Source organism: Dipteris shenzhenensis, chromosome 5, assembly GCF_047967505.1.
Source record: "Dipteris shenzhenensis isolate YYH24624 ecotype China chromosome 5, Dip_SZ_1.0, whole genome shotgun sequence".
NCBI classification, from domain to species: Eukaryota; Viridiplantae; Streptophyta; class Polypodiopsida; order Gleicheniales; family Dipteridaceae; genus Dipteris; species Dipteris shenzhenensis.
The window spans coordinates 39,896,650-39,910,683 of NC_141600.1; the positions used below are offsets into that span (position 1 = coordinate 39,896,650).

Consider the following 14,034-nt stretch of genomic DNA (forward strand, 5'->3'; position numbering starts at 1 on the left):
ATTGAAACAGAAAAAAGGATATCAGTTGGATTGACTCACCTTTTGCACCTTGATAACCATATAATAAGGCATTGTGAGTAGGAAGTAAGAAAGGTATCATGTTGGAATATAAGCAACAAGGGGGCGACGACACACATCCTTTGGTAGTAAGACTCCCTTGCTATTCTATTCTTACATGCTTTCCATTATGTGTTGTAGTATAGATAGGGTGCCTAGTTCTATGTTAGTGTGTATCCAAGCTACCTTACAAAACTAAACATAGCTGTTATGTTACTTCAATGGGAGGCAATGTGACCATATCCATGCTTTTAATGTATAACTATTGGTCATCAAGTATTATTATGCTATATGAAGCATGTCATTTTATTCTGCTATATCATTCATTTCATATTATTGAAAAGGTCAAGCATGTTCTCATGTTATCTATAATTTTCAAAAATTGTTAGAAGGATATAATATGTTCTCAACCAAATAACAAGTTAGCTAAATTAAATACAACAAAGTTCATTAGTGTGGTCCACTTTGTAACTCCATTGAAGCGTACATGAATAGTGACAACTCTAATAAGACTCCAAAGCATACATAAGGCCATGAAGGCTGTAAGAAAAATAAATTCACATCTCTCAGTGCGTTATTGTTGTGGCAAACCATCCACATATAGGGAGATCTGAATGTCATCAAGCAAGCAATCCTAACATCCTGTTCAAAGCTATTGAAAAAAGAAGACCTATAATTCATGCAAGTTCGCGACCTTTCCTATTAAGGTACCCGCCATTGAAAATGAGCTCAAAAGCTAGCTACATGCCTTTTTCCTTAGACATTGTTAGTTTGAGGCAAACAAAAGTTAGAGTTTTTAAATATCCGAATCACCATGTGAATCCTCATCAAATTTCATTTTATTATGCCACATAAATACATTAAATAATAGCATGAAAATGTTTTATAGCCCACTCCCTCTCATTTGAGAACCGTTGTCATTTTAAATATGGTGGGAAAATGGGAGTCACATTGCATGATGATGCTTGCTATGAAAACCTATTTTGCATTTCACCATTGCAAACATTTCACCACCTCATGTTTTCAAGTTGTCAAAAGTGGAATCTAGATGATGTACAAAGTTGATAGAACTTTTTTAAAGATATGGGCCCCTGTTTTGTGTTTATCCTAAAAATTGGATTTTCTTCCATGACTTAATGGTCTGGATACTCTTCTATCACGTGAACTCAAAAAATAAAGATTTAGGCATGCTTTGCACCTTCCTGCTCTCTCTCTCTCTCTCTCTCTCTCTCTCCCCCTACCTCCCTCCCTCCCTCCCTCCCTCTCTTTCTCTCTCTCTCTCTCTCTCTCTCTCTCTCTCTCTCTCTCTCTCTCTCTCTCTCTTTGTGCATGCATGCATGCACATGTACATGCACCTGCGTGTGTGTGCTTGGACACACCCATTTAGCTTTGCTTTAATGTACACCTTTTTAATATCTCAGGGGGAAATCTATCATTATGGATGCTCGTGCAATAACAAGAAATAATATATTATTTGTTATGATGTATTTTAAGGCCACATTGATAACAAGACCTCGTGTTAAAAAAAGAAGAAGATCAATATAAATATTGTGTTGTTAAGGCTAACTTAAAAATGTGTTGTGTACTCCAATCATGCTATTTTCCTGAATGAAGATTGTAAATGAATGATTAAAAATCATACATCAAGTCATACTTCCTCCCAAAGCATTTGCAAACGATAATATATTAAGATATTTGGGCACTTTATTATGCGTAGATGTCCTTAAGCAAAGTATTTGGCTATTATGAGTTAATTTCAAGTATGTAGATATAGAAAATTAATAAACCCATTTTTGAAACCTAGATCAGGCTACTTCTAGCATTTCCAAAAGATGTGGAATAAAGGGCAGGAATTTGCAAACAAGGTTGAGGTGCATGTTCATGGGGAACATGCAAGCATAGTGAGGTTCAAGGTGAGGGAATAAACAAGGAGATGTAGATGGCTGTGGTGGTAGGGGACAATGTAAGTTATATAGTTGGACTAAAATTTCAAAGGATAAGATATAGATCTACATCGCGTGCGTGCATGCTCGTGCGTTCGCACACGCACACACACACACACACATTTTTTGTAAAAGCACACATGCACATCCACACGGATGCATGTGTGTGCACACACACACACACACATTTTTTAGGTGAAATCAGACACATGTGCACCTAAGTGCATGTGTGCGGGCACACACACACACAGAGCTTTGAGTGTATGAGAAATATCTAATGAGACTAGAAGAAAGATTCCAATTTCCTTTGGGCTTGGAAAACATACTAAAGAGACCATGTTGACCTTATCAATTGAAGCAATGTTTGCTATTAGTCATGAGGAAATAGCATTGTGTTTTTTTAAAAAGACCATGGAGCTTATGAATTAAAGCACTGTTTGTTATTAGTCCAAATGAAATAGCATTATGTTCTTTTGCTAATATTAACATATTCAAAGAGGGCAAATATTGTGGATGGGGTTTACAATCATAGTTTCTGGTGAGATTACAGCTCCACGTCCAGCATGATGGATTTCCGCATTGAGCTTGCTCTCGCGAGTTTTTCTATAGACTTAATAGAAGTCTCTGTCATGGAAAAAAAGAGAGATTACAGCTCCCACAACAATGTAATGAAGACAGGTACTTTTGCAATCAGAATAAATCTACTTGTATAAAAGCTTAGTGCAATGTTGCATAGTATAAGAGACATTAGTTTTCACATCAATCAATAAAACATCTACTAGTATAGTAAACATTCTTGGCAAAAATGGCAAGATGGTGAAAAGGCATTTATGAAGCAAATATTAGGCTTCATGTAGAAATATTAATGTCTCCAAGGTGTATTGAAGCCAACTGACCACAAAGACTTTTTGCAATCAGAATAAATCTACTTTTATAAAGGCTTAGTGCAATGTTGCATGGTATAAGATAAATTAGTTTTCACATCAAATAATAAGGAAAAAATGGCAAGAGTGGTGAAAAGGCATTTATGAAGAAAATATTAGGCTTCATGTAGAAATATTAATGTCTCCAAGGTGTATTGAAGCCAACGGACCATGAAAGTGTGTGTGTGTGCATTCGTACATGTGTGTGTGTGTGTGTGTGTGTGAGAGAGAGAGAGAGAGAGAGAGAGAGAGAGAGAGAGAGAGAGAGAGAGAAGTATTCATTTGTGTTTGGAATGCATAATCTATGCAATAAGCCCTCAAGTTTATTCTATTACACAAGAAAATTTAAAATAAAATAGCATATAAGACCCAAGCAAAATATTTCCACATTTGAGAGAGCAAGCATACACTGAGGGTAGGAATATGTAGATTTATTTCCAAAAGCAACACTAGGTTGTGTTGAGGAGATGCTAACAATAGAGAGTGGAGAGTGATGGATTGTCAAGTCTAGGCTAATAGCACATTTCCATGCAAGGGAGATGTTCAAGCCTCAAATGTGAAGCCAAAAATTTTCATGTTTTCACGATTTCGCACCTTCTTTGCTTTGGTTTTTGGAAGCCAAATAACCTCTGTTCAATTCACAAATTGCTTCTACACTAACATCAAGCATGATTATAGGTAGGATTTGAATCCAAGCGTGTCATGTCGAGCTTGTGTGGTTGTGTGAGCTCCAACCTAAATAGACTCGAGGAAAAGGTTAATAGGTCATCACGTGGTGGTAGCAAATACTTTGTCACATTTATTGATGACTACATTAGAAAGGTATTTCTCTATTCTACAAAGTAAGGGTTTGAACCTCTTGATAAGTTTAAGTTAAAGACTCTAGCAAAAACTCAATATGGTTGCACGTGGTTTCACGTTGTGACATTGTGAGGAAACCTAGCTATTGAGAGATTCATTACCAATGTGGGGAACATACACTTGGAAACACTACGTCCCAAGTTGGAAGGGGAAGGCTAAGGGTGTTTATGGAACCCCAAGTCTTTGCTATGAACAGGCAATGGAATCCAAAGTTTACATTGCCCACATGAAAATTTGCTGGAACCGCGATTCCATGCCCAAAATTGGATGTTAACCGAAGCCCAAATATGCTGGTCTCGAGCACTTTCGTGCTCCCAAATGATGGGCACCACCCATAGCATTGAGGTTGCCCTTGCATGGGCTGAAACTTGTGCTTTTGTTGCGTGCCTACATCGTTAGCCGCCGAAACCTATACTTTTGGTTGTCTGCATACACACACACACACACGCACGCACAATGTGCAAGGTCAATTTGAAATGGTGCCCACACTCCACTTGGTTGCTTGCCCACATTGTTAGTGAAATTTTATAGGCGTGTGTAAACAAGATAACTAAAAAATAGGTACAATCTTTGATACGTCTTTGTGGGAACATCTCCAAATTTTGAGCAATGCAGCTTGATAATCGACGAAAAATCCACGTGCTAGAATTCCTCTAAATTCTCTCAGCCTATTTTCACAGCTAACTTCACCAAAATCCATAAAGTTAGCCGTGAAAATAGATTGCCCCCTAGCAACTGACTTTGTAGGCAATCTTCCTTGTGTAATTTCATACTTTTCCTCTTCGTAGAAATAGGGAGTCCAATTCTCTCCCATGGGAACGCCCTCTAAGAGCACATTCGCATGACACAGCATCGAAATAGGTTGAATGCTGGCCAAGTGGGAACATGTCTCCGCTAATGGAGTTGCTGCAATGTGCCTGATTCATCGATGCAATCTTTCTACTTTGTAACACTTCTGCAGCAAAAAGAAAGCACAGGAGTGGCACTCCTATTTGCATGCTTAACTTTGCTCATATTAGTGGGTGCTTCCTTAGAGTCGATGAGCATGGTGAAAACCTCTCAAAAACCCTATTATTCGCCATTCCGCAAACTTAGGGCGTACAATTTTCTTATGTGGGAATGCCCTCTAATAACAAGTTGAATGATAATAAATCATTCAAAAAGCCTGGAGGAGGTGATTAATTGAAAGTTGAGAGAGAGAGAGAGAGAGAGAGAGAGAGAGAGAGAGAGAGAGAGAGAGAGAGAGAGAGAGAGAGAGGAGGGAGGGAGGGAGGGAGGGAGGGAGCGGTGGCGGGGGGGGGGGGGGGGGGAGAGAGAGAGAAAGATGGAGCCTTGGGAAGAAAATAACAATGGAAGCATCCTATTTTCTCTTTGAGCAATCGTAACTAACAAGCCGTTCCCGTGTATGGCAAACGAGGTGAATTCGCCTTGTTTTGCGAGGGCTTGACATGTTCCCACAGCTCGCCCCTACTTCTGTGCTGCCGAAATTTAGCATAGGAGAGCCCCAATGGAGACGGAGATTTCTGCTCTCCACCCTAGCATTGCGGGGCCAAGGTTCACTGCAGCTCTCCCATTCGCAGTTCCAGCCCAATTCAATGCCTGACGTGCTGTCTTGCTTGTGTCACATGTTACCGAAGTGTCGTGGGAACAACTTCCAATACTTTGCTTGGATTTGAGAGGCTCCTAGCATTTCTACTAGCCCAACGCGGGCAGCGACGGGAAAGGGCCTCTAAGGCTACTTGTAGCGGGGATCCAAAATTAGAAAGGTGTTAACTCGTCGCTTATGGGGAGGCGGGGGGCACGTACAGCGGGTTTTGTGTTGCGGAGGATAAAAGGGGGGGGGGGGAAGGGGGCATGTAAACAGGCGGCAGGAGAGGATTGGGGGTCACATGGGGGAAGGGGGACGTGGGGGGCAGGGAGTGGGCGTCACGTGGGAGGCGTACGGAGTGCTATTTCCGATTAATCGCAACATCTCCACGTAGCCGCCAAATCCTCAAAAACCCATCACGCCTTATCATTATAAATACTGCCCCTTAGAATTTTGAATTTCCTTTCTTGCTGCTGCTTCTAAAACCCACCATCTTCCGTAAACCCTTCTCTTATGCTGCTGCTCTCTTCGCCATAGCCGTCGCCATAGCTAATGCTCCCTTAAGCTTCCCCTCCCTCCACCATGCCCGGCTTCCTCCTCGATCCCCAAATGCCTCCCCAATCCTTCTCCTCCCTCCATATTGCCTCCCCTTCTCCTTCCTCCCTCTCCAGTTGTTGTTCCTCCTCCTCCGAGTCCCCTTCTGACGAGCACAATCACCACCCTCCCTCCCCCTCGCCTTCCTCCCTCCGCTTTGGCGACGTTCCTCTCCCCCCTTTCTCTAGCCCTCTTGCCCCCCCGCCCCGATCCCTCCCTTTTCACTACCCGTTTTCTTCCACCATGGGTTTCTCGTCGTCGTCCCCCCCCCCGCAGCAGCCGCCGCTGTCGGAGCCCGGTAGCCCCAAGGTCGCTGGCCTCGCTGCCGACGCCGGCGGACACAGAGCGTTTGCCAGAAGCTTGTCGAAGCTTGGCAGCCAGGGTCTCGTGGGCGTCAGCCACGAATCGGAGGAGGTTGGAGACGGCGGCCGAGGAAATGTAAATTGCCACGAGGGTAGTGGCGGATTGATGTCCTTCGAGCTGCCCGCTGGATGTAATACCAAAGGCATTCCCATTCCGGCTGTCGTAGCTGCTGCTGGTGCAGGCAATTACTGCAATTCAGCGGGCTCGCCAGCTTTCCCCGACGCCATCACGGCGCTGCACAAGTTTTTGCCATCCAACAACGACGAGGACGAAGTGTGGCCGGTGGATTCCTGGCCGGCGATGGACGTGTACTCGTGCGACGAGTTCAGAATGTATGAATTCAAAGTGAGGCGGTGCATGAGAGGGAGGAGCCACGATTGGACGGAGTGTCCGTTCGCGCATCCGGGAGAGAAGGCGCGGCGGAGGGATCCGAGGCGGTATCACTATTCAGGCACGGCGTGTCCAGATTTCCGGAAGGGGACGTGCAAGCGAGGGGAGGCGTGCGAGTATGCGCACGGGGTGTTCGAGTGCTGGCTACATCCGGCGAGGTATAGGACGCAGGCGTGCAAGGATGGGAAGAGCTGCAGGAGGAGGGTGTGTTTTTTCGCACATACGGCGGAACAACTGAGGGTACTTCCGGCGGGAGACGGAGGAAGAGGTGCCGCAGGGGGAGGATCGCCGCCACTTTCGCCATCTACGCCGGGTGGCTGCGCCCGTTCTAGTGTAATAAAGGCCGCCCTGAGCGGCGGAGCATATGACGGATCGCCTCTCCGGCAGGCGCTGGCTGCCGGAACGTTGGACGGAACTCTGGCTATGGAGCTTCTGTGGAGCTTCTCTCCGCCATCTTCCCCCTCCTCCGCCTCCTCTCCGCCATTATCCCCCACATCTCCGCCCCCCTCCTCTCCCTGGCCTCGCCATGTTCCTCCGTTGTCGTCGTCCATTTCATCATCAACGTCCTCCGCCTCCATCACCTCCCCCTCCCCCCGCCCGCACCCCCCGCTCCCCCTCATCTCCATCCCCTCCTTCAATGACGCCCCCTCCGACCCTCCTTCCCCCCCTCAGTCCACCGAGCTCATCTACGCCCTCCAGCAGCTCCAGCTCAAACCCCGCTCCGTCGAACCCGCCTGGATGCCCTCCTCCCCCTGGCTTGTCAAACAGCCCGCCCTCCAACAACAACATGCCTCTCGCAGCGTCCCCTGCACGCCCACCAAGCCGAGGTACGCATGCCAATGGGATGGGTCGGATGGCGACGCCGTGCCTGCGCAGAGGGTAGAGTCGGGGCGGGACTTGAGGGCGAAGATCTATGGCAAGCTTGGGAACGAAGTTTCTATGGAGAACGATGTTCCAGACTTCGGTTGGGTGAACGAGCTAGTGAAATGAGAAAATCCTACAAGGGCCAAATTGGCTTAACTGTGGATTGCGCAAGCGTGATATATTCTATTCCTGTCGATTGTGACCAATTTCTGGCGACCAGGGAAGGCTTTGGTGTCAGTTGTGTGCATTCGGTTTAGTAATTTGATTTCAGTGTCGATTGCGGGATGTGATCAACATGGTCGAAGACTCAGAATCAGTAGTGATTAAGAGATTGTAGTTCTTCCATGGCTGGAGATTTTGTACAGGCTCAATAGCAGCTTTGATAGATTTCGTTGGCTTGATAGTGGCCTTTGCTTTCACAACTATAACAAAGCAATAGTGGCCTTAGCGTACATTTATGGCAACATTGTGCTAGGATTTTAGCTATTGATTTGCTTAGACCTTGTCTTTTAGAAATTTCTATGGATGTATAGCACAAATATCTTTTTTTAAATCAAATATGGTGGATTAAACTAGAGAATCGAGTAATAGTCAAGGAGAGTCCCACATATTTTGCAGCCACGTTCTTTTTCTCATTGTGCTTCTTAGCACCATATAAATGGTTTTGAAGGAGATAGACTTTGGAAGGGTGGCAAGAATTTTCTTGAATTGGAGAAATGTTGGGCAAAACTCCTACATGGGTTTTTCACCCCGTTCGACTCATGAACTTTGGAAGGGTGGCAAGAATTTTCTTGAATTGGAGAAATGGTGGGCAAAACTCCTACATGGGTTTTTCACCCCTTTTGAATGATGAACTTTGGAAGGGTGGCAAGAATTTTCTTGAATTGAAGAAATGTTGGGCAAAAGTCCTACATGGGTTTTTCACCCCTTTGGAATGATGAATGATGATCTCTTTGTACACAAGCCCTTGTTTAAGGGAGGAATGTAGGTGGAAAGGGGGTGGGGTTGGGGGCTCTTAATGAAGTTGGGAGGGCCAAGGGGAGAAGATAGCAACCTACCAAAGAGGTTAATAAGGAGCGAGGTTGCAGGAGTAAATCACAGACCCATAAACATGGGGCCAAAAAAATTCGATGGGCCAAAGTAAATCACAGACCCATAAACATGGGGCCAAAAAAATTCGATGGCCCAAAGTAGGGAGATTTTTGACGACTGTTAGACCACAATATAAAAGAGTGTTGAATCCCCCTTTCAACTCGTAGCATGCGGCAAGGAGGTTTAGAAGGATTGCTCCTTCCTTTTTAGTTTACAAACAATGAAAGGCAACCAAGTTGAAAGGTGGACAAAAGAGGTTTCAACAATAAAATAGAGACATGCATTGCAACGTAAAATGAAACAACTTAAAAGGATGTGGCATTTAGAAAGAATTGAAACTAAGGCATTTTCCTTAAGGGTTGTCATGATTATGTTGAAAGTTGATAATTTTTATTTGCGCTATGCAGTAACAAAGTTATAAAGATCTCGTGGTGAAAATTGTAAAGAGCTCAATGTTAAGTTATGAACAAGTGTGGCACATGTTTGTATTATGGGGCATGCAAGGAGAGTTTTGGGGTGGTTGTAAGAGCATTTATTCAGATTGGCATCTCCTCAATTTGGGTCTCTTCCATGCAATCTTTTATTTTGAAATTTAATAGCCCTGTGCTTGTATTGGAACTAGCAAATCACAATAGAAACTGCTGCTCTTTGAAATTAGTGTGAAATTATGTGCTTCCAAAATAAACTAAGATGTTTCTTTAGGTTGGCATTCCTTCAAATTTAACATCATAATATTGGAATTGCTCTACCAATGAATGTGTCTTCATGCGTGTGCATATGTATGCATGTGGCTACTCCAAAAAAATTACCAAAAACAAATGTGTGTGTGTGTGTGCGCGCGTGTGTGTGTGAACAAGTCCCAAGTAAGAGTGTGTGTGTTAACGAGTTTCATACAATTAATTTTAATTCCATCAAATGGATAAAATGTAAAAAAAAGGAAACATATAAGGAATTAAGAATTTTTAATAATATTGAGTTTGACAAACATAATATTGAAAAAACATGTCGATTCCTTAGGCAGTTTAGGTTTCGAGGTCAAGGTCCACTTACCTGCCACCATCCAAACAAACTAGGTGTTAGAACATCATAGTTACGTTTGGGTAGACAGGTAATGCCTCCTTGGCTTGTTATCACTTTACCTAGGAATATAGACAACCATATGGATTCTTAGATAATTTAAATAAAGTTTTAAGTCACAAGTGAAGTTTAAGTCAAGTGGAGTAAGGAGCGAATGAGTGCGTGGGTTCAGAAGGGATTAGTGGAGGTATGGGAGGATTAGTGTGCTTGGTGTGGTTGAAAAGAGAGTGTCTAGGGGAGATTTCATGGGGGGTACATAAAAGAGTAATTCATGGTTGGGGAAGTATACATGCGTGTGTGTGTGTGTGTGTGTGTGTGTGAAATAAGTGTCTATGTGCGTGAGATACATTTACTACTCAAAATTATTGTGTGTGTGTGAGACACCCGGAGGGTAAGAGCACATGGTGGGGAGTAAGTCCACCACGTGGGAATTCCTCCCCACCTATTGATAATAAGTGAATAAAAGTGGATTTGTATGATAAGTGCCAAAATAAAAATATGATGGCAATAGTAAATCCATAAACCACTTCTGCAAAATAGATATAAAGGTTAGTAAAAGATATGGCGGATCACAAAATGACTAGGGATTATCCATGCTAAATAATTATCCAATGGATGTGAATTAACTGTATGGCACTAGCTCGAACCAAAGGGTAGTTGGGAAATCAAAGTGTGTGTTTAGATTAAAAAGTTCCATTAATAATTGAGCCATACAATTAATTCCATCAATTTGATAAAAAGTTTAAAAAAGGGTAACATATGGGTGAAAGAATGCTACGGTGTATGTACTACTGGCAAGAATGTGGTAGTACTAAGTAGTGTGCTATATGGAGAGATTTCTCGAATCAATGTGTAGTAATATATTTATTGATTACAGATTCTCATACATAAGATATTCTCACGTACGCATTCTTATGCTCATAAATACATTTTCATGCATTGCGTCTCCTCTCAGGTGTTTCACTTTTGAACCTGCACTCTATCACTTCCACTTTCGAACTTCTGAACTGATGATTTCCAGCTTCCACTTTCAAACTTTTGAACTTTTGATTTCCACCTTGAATTTTCTCGCAGGACATTGACGTGGGTTGCTCTCGTGAGTACTCTCTCTCTCTCTATTCGTTCTTCTCTTTTCCCCCATTCTCTATTTGTTCTTTGCTTTTCCTCCATTCTCTAAATGCTTTCCTCCCATAATTTAATATTCGATTGTCTTTTGCCATTCCTTCTGTCGACATGCAAACTTTCTGCTTTTGTTGTTGCTCTCTCTCTCTCTCTCTCTCTCTCTTATTTTACTCTATTTCATCTTAGTGTGAGTCCTAGTACTAAAATGTTTCTTTGCAGTAGGTGAAGACCGCCATGTCTCCAAGGAAGCCCAAAGGCATCACATCTCCCGCCTCCAAGAAGCCCGATGTCCTTTCTCCAAGAAGAAACACTCCATCTAGGAAGTCTGCAACCAAAGGGAAGGCAAAGGCTACTGACAGCAAAGCGGCTTCTATTCCGACTCCAACCAAAGAGAAGGCAAAGACTAAGGACAGTAAACCAATAGCAATTCCAACTGGAGTCAGTCTTGGATGGAGATTTTTCTTGAGAGTGAAGCTAGACTCATATCTGGAGTTGGACACCTGGATCCGAGAAATATGGGGAAACGACAAAGAGAGCCGGCATGGCTTTCATATAGGTCGGTTGAAGAAATCGTTGCTAAACGATTTTATGAAGATTTACTATAGGATTTATAATTCGAAAACAGTCATGAATAATGAAGTTGGTACAGTGTTGGCGCAGGCATTCACTGCATCTACTCATGGAGTAGATGTGGATTGGGATGACTTTGCCTAACATAGAGACGTGAATCTGTGCTCGGCTAGCTTGGACAACACGTGTATCGAGCACGAACATGACGTAGGCACGTCTACATCAAAATGGGAGCTTGTAAGTTTACAAGATCAACGGAAGTTCAGCGTGGAGCAAGAAGGTATACTGCATGAGTGGAAGGGTACAGTGTCAAAGGAGAATGCAAGATTGCATGCAGATTTTGAGGCTGCTACTACAACTGAGAGCGAAGCCCTCACAAAAGTTGAATCAATTGTACATACACTTAGCTGGGTGCATAGTAAAGTAGACAATTTATTACATGGTAGTGTATTGCAGAACGAGGTAGAACTGGATGCAGCACAAGTAATATTTAAATCAGCAAAAAGGCAGCGAATCAGTGTTGGAGAGCACTACCAAGAAAGATCAAGTTTTTTGAGCGACGTGCAGCATTTGATTGAGAAGCTCCCAAGTCAGGGTCTCGGAGTTCTGAATCTAGCACCAACTCACCATCCCATAGGCTCTGCAGCAACGACTATGAACTTGAATATTGAATGGTGAGATTCTTAACTTCAATGTACAAATCGATGTTTTAGTTTTTAGCGTTGGGTCCTCTTACAAGTAGTATGTACTTACCCTTTCAATAAATGTGCAGGTGTGTTTTCTGTGGGCTTGGATTTTCTCAAGAATCTATTGATGTGCTTTTTGCACCATGCTTGCACACATACCACATCATGTGTGCAGCATTCCATTTTCCTGAGAACTTGCAATGTATTCGTCCGTCCTGCAATGTATTGGTGTCAAATGCATGGTTGGCTGCCATGGGCTTTGACAAAGCAAGTATATTTTCTTCCCTCTTTTATTCTTATTACTTATTACTCAATAGAGTAATATAATATTGTACATGCTGAACATTTGAAGTCAGTTATTTAGTACTAAATAGTACTATTTATGTGATTTAGCAATCTTTAGGATTTAGAACTATTTGGCATTTAGCAATGTTTAACATTTTGCACTATATAGACTTTAGTACTATTTAGCATTTAGTAGTATTTAGCAGTATTTAGCATTCAGTAGTACTATTTAGCTTTTAGTACTATTTAGCACTATCTAGCACTGCTAGTACTATGTGTTTCCGCACTATTTAGCATTTAACACTATTAAAGCATTTAGTAGTATTTATCATTTAGTACTATTCAGCACTATTTAGCATCAAGTACTATTTAGCATTTAGTACTATTTGGCACTATCTAGCACTGCTAGTACAGTTGTGTTTCAGCACTATCTAGCATTGCTAGTACTGTGTATTTAGTACTAAAAGAATAGCTAAAAAGGCTAAATACTACTAAAGCATTTAGTACTATTTAGCACTATCTAGCACTACTAGTACTGTGTGTTTCAACACTATTTAACATTTAACACTATTTGACATTTAGTAGTATTTGGCATGTAGTACTATTCAGCACTATTTAGCATTTAGTACTATTTAGCATTTATGACTGTTCAACATTTAGTAATATTAGCACCACCTAGCATCTAGTACTATATATCATTTAGTACTAAAAGGATAGCCTAAAAGGCTAAATACTACTAAGCATTTAGTACCATTTAGCACTATCTAGCATTTAGTACTATTTAGTTTTTAGTACTATTTAGTTTTTAGAACTATAATTTAGTATTTAGTACTATTCATCATTTAGTACTATTTAGCATTTAATACTATTTATAATCTATTATTTAGTACTCTATGAGGCACGAGTTATCTTTACAGCATATTATGAGAAGTAAGCATCAAACCCTACTTGTTTTTTCTATTGCGTTGCTAGAACTGTCTCAAACACAGTAATTATTCTTTATTGATAATGCAGTTAGTACTATTTAATATGTAGCATTTAGTACTATTTAGTAGTATCAATAGTATTTACTTAGTATTGTTTAGTACCAATCACATCTCCAACAATTATCAGCTTGTATTTGCAACGTGTTAGGTAAACATCCGTGAGCATCTCTGACCTTTCTTATGAATTTGGAAACCTTGTCAGAATGGAGTCAAATTTTGCAAAAATGCAAGAGGAGATTCATAAAATTAGAGGGTAGTGCTTAGCTTTCGGTGGATTCCAAGGGGGCATACACAAAAGTTATCTAGGCTGCAAAGTTGGCATTGTCATTCAATAGAGGAATTATGGATTTCCCTAGTTTTGGGGAGCATGTGGTGTAAGATTTTGTATTGAAGCTTGGCCAAAATCTCTCTAGCAAGAAGGGACCTAGAGGTCAATCAGGTCCTCTTGGCGACAACATGGTACATAGCATTAGGATGGTGCTTCCATAGGGGGCATATGGGGCACCTTAGCTTAGGCAAGAATTGGACCATTGACCCAATTCCAACTTCAGGGGGACAGGACGGGATAAGGTGGAGTCTTTGGTTATGGAAGGTTTGAACTCTTAGGGGGGCCCTAGTGGGATACAAGGGAGT

The 14,034-nt window shown here is 42.1% G+C and overlaps 1 protein-coding gene across 1 annotated transcript; it reads left to right on the top strand.

Moving 5' to 3' along the window:
* The first annotated feature begins 5,854 nt into the window (after positions 1-5,854).
* On the top strand, positions 5,855-8,035 carry LOC147902007 (zinc finger CCCH domain-containing protein 20-like). The gene has a single exon (XM_087375299.1). The coding sequence runs from the start codon at positions 5,955-5,957 to the stop codon at positions 7,707-7,709; it is 1,755 nt and encodes a 584-aa protein (XP_087231425.1). The 5' UTR covers positions 5,855-5,954; the 3' UTR covers positions 7,710-8,035.
* The last annotated feature ends 5,999 nt before the right edge of the window (positions 8,036-14,034 follow it).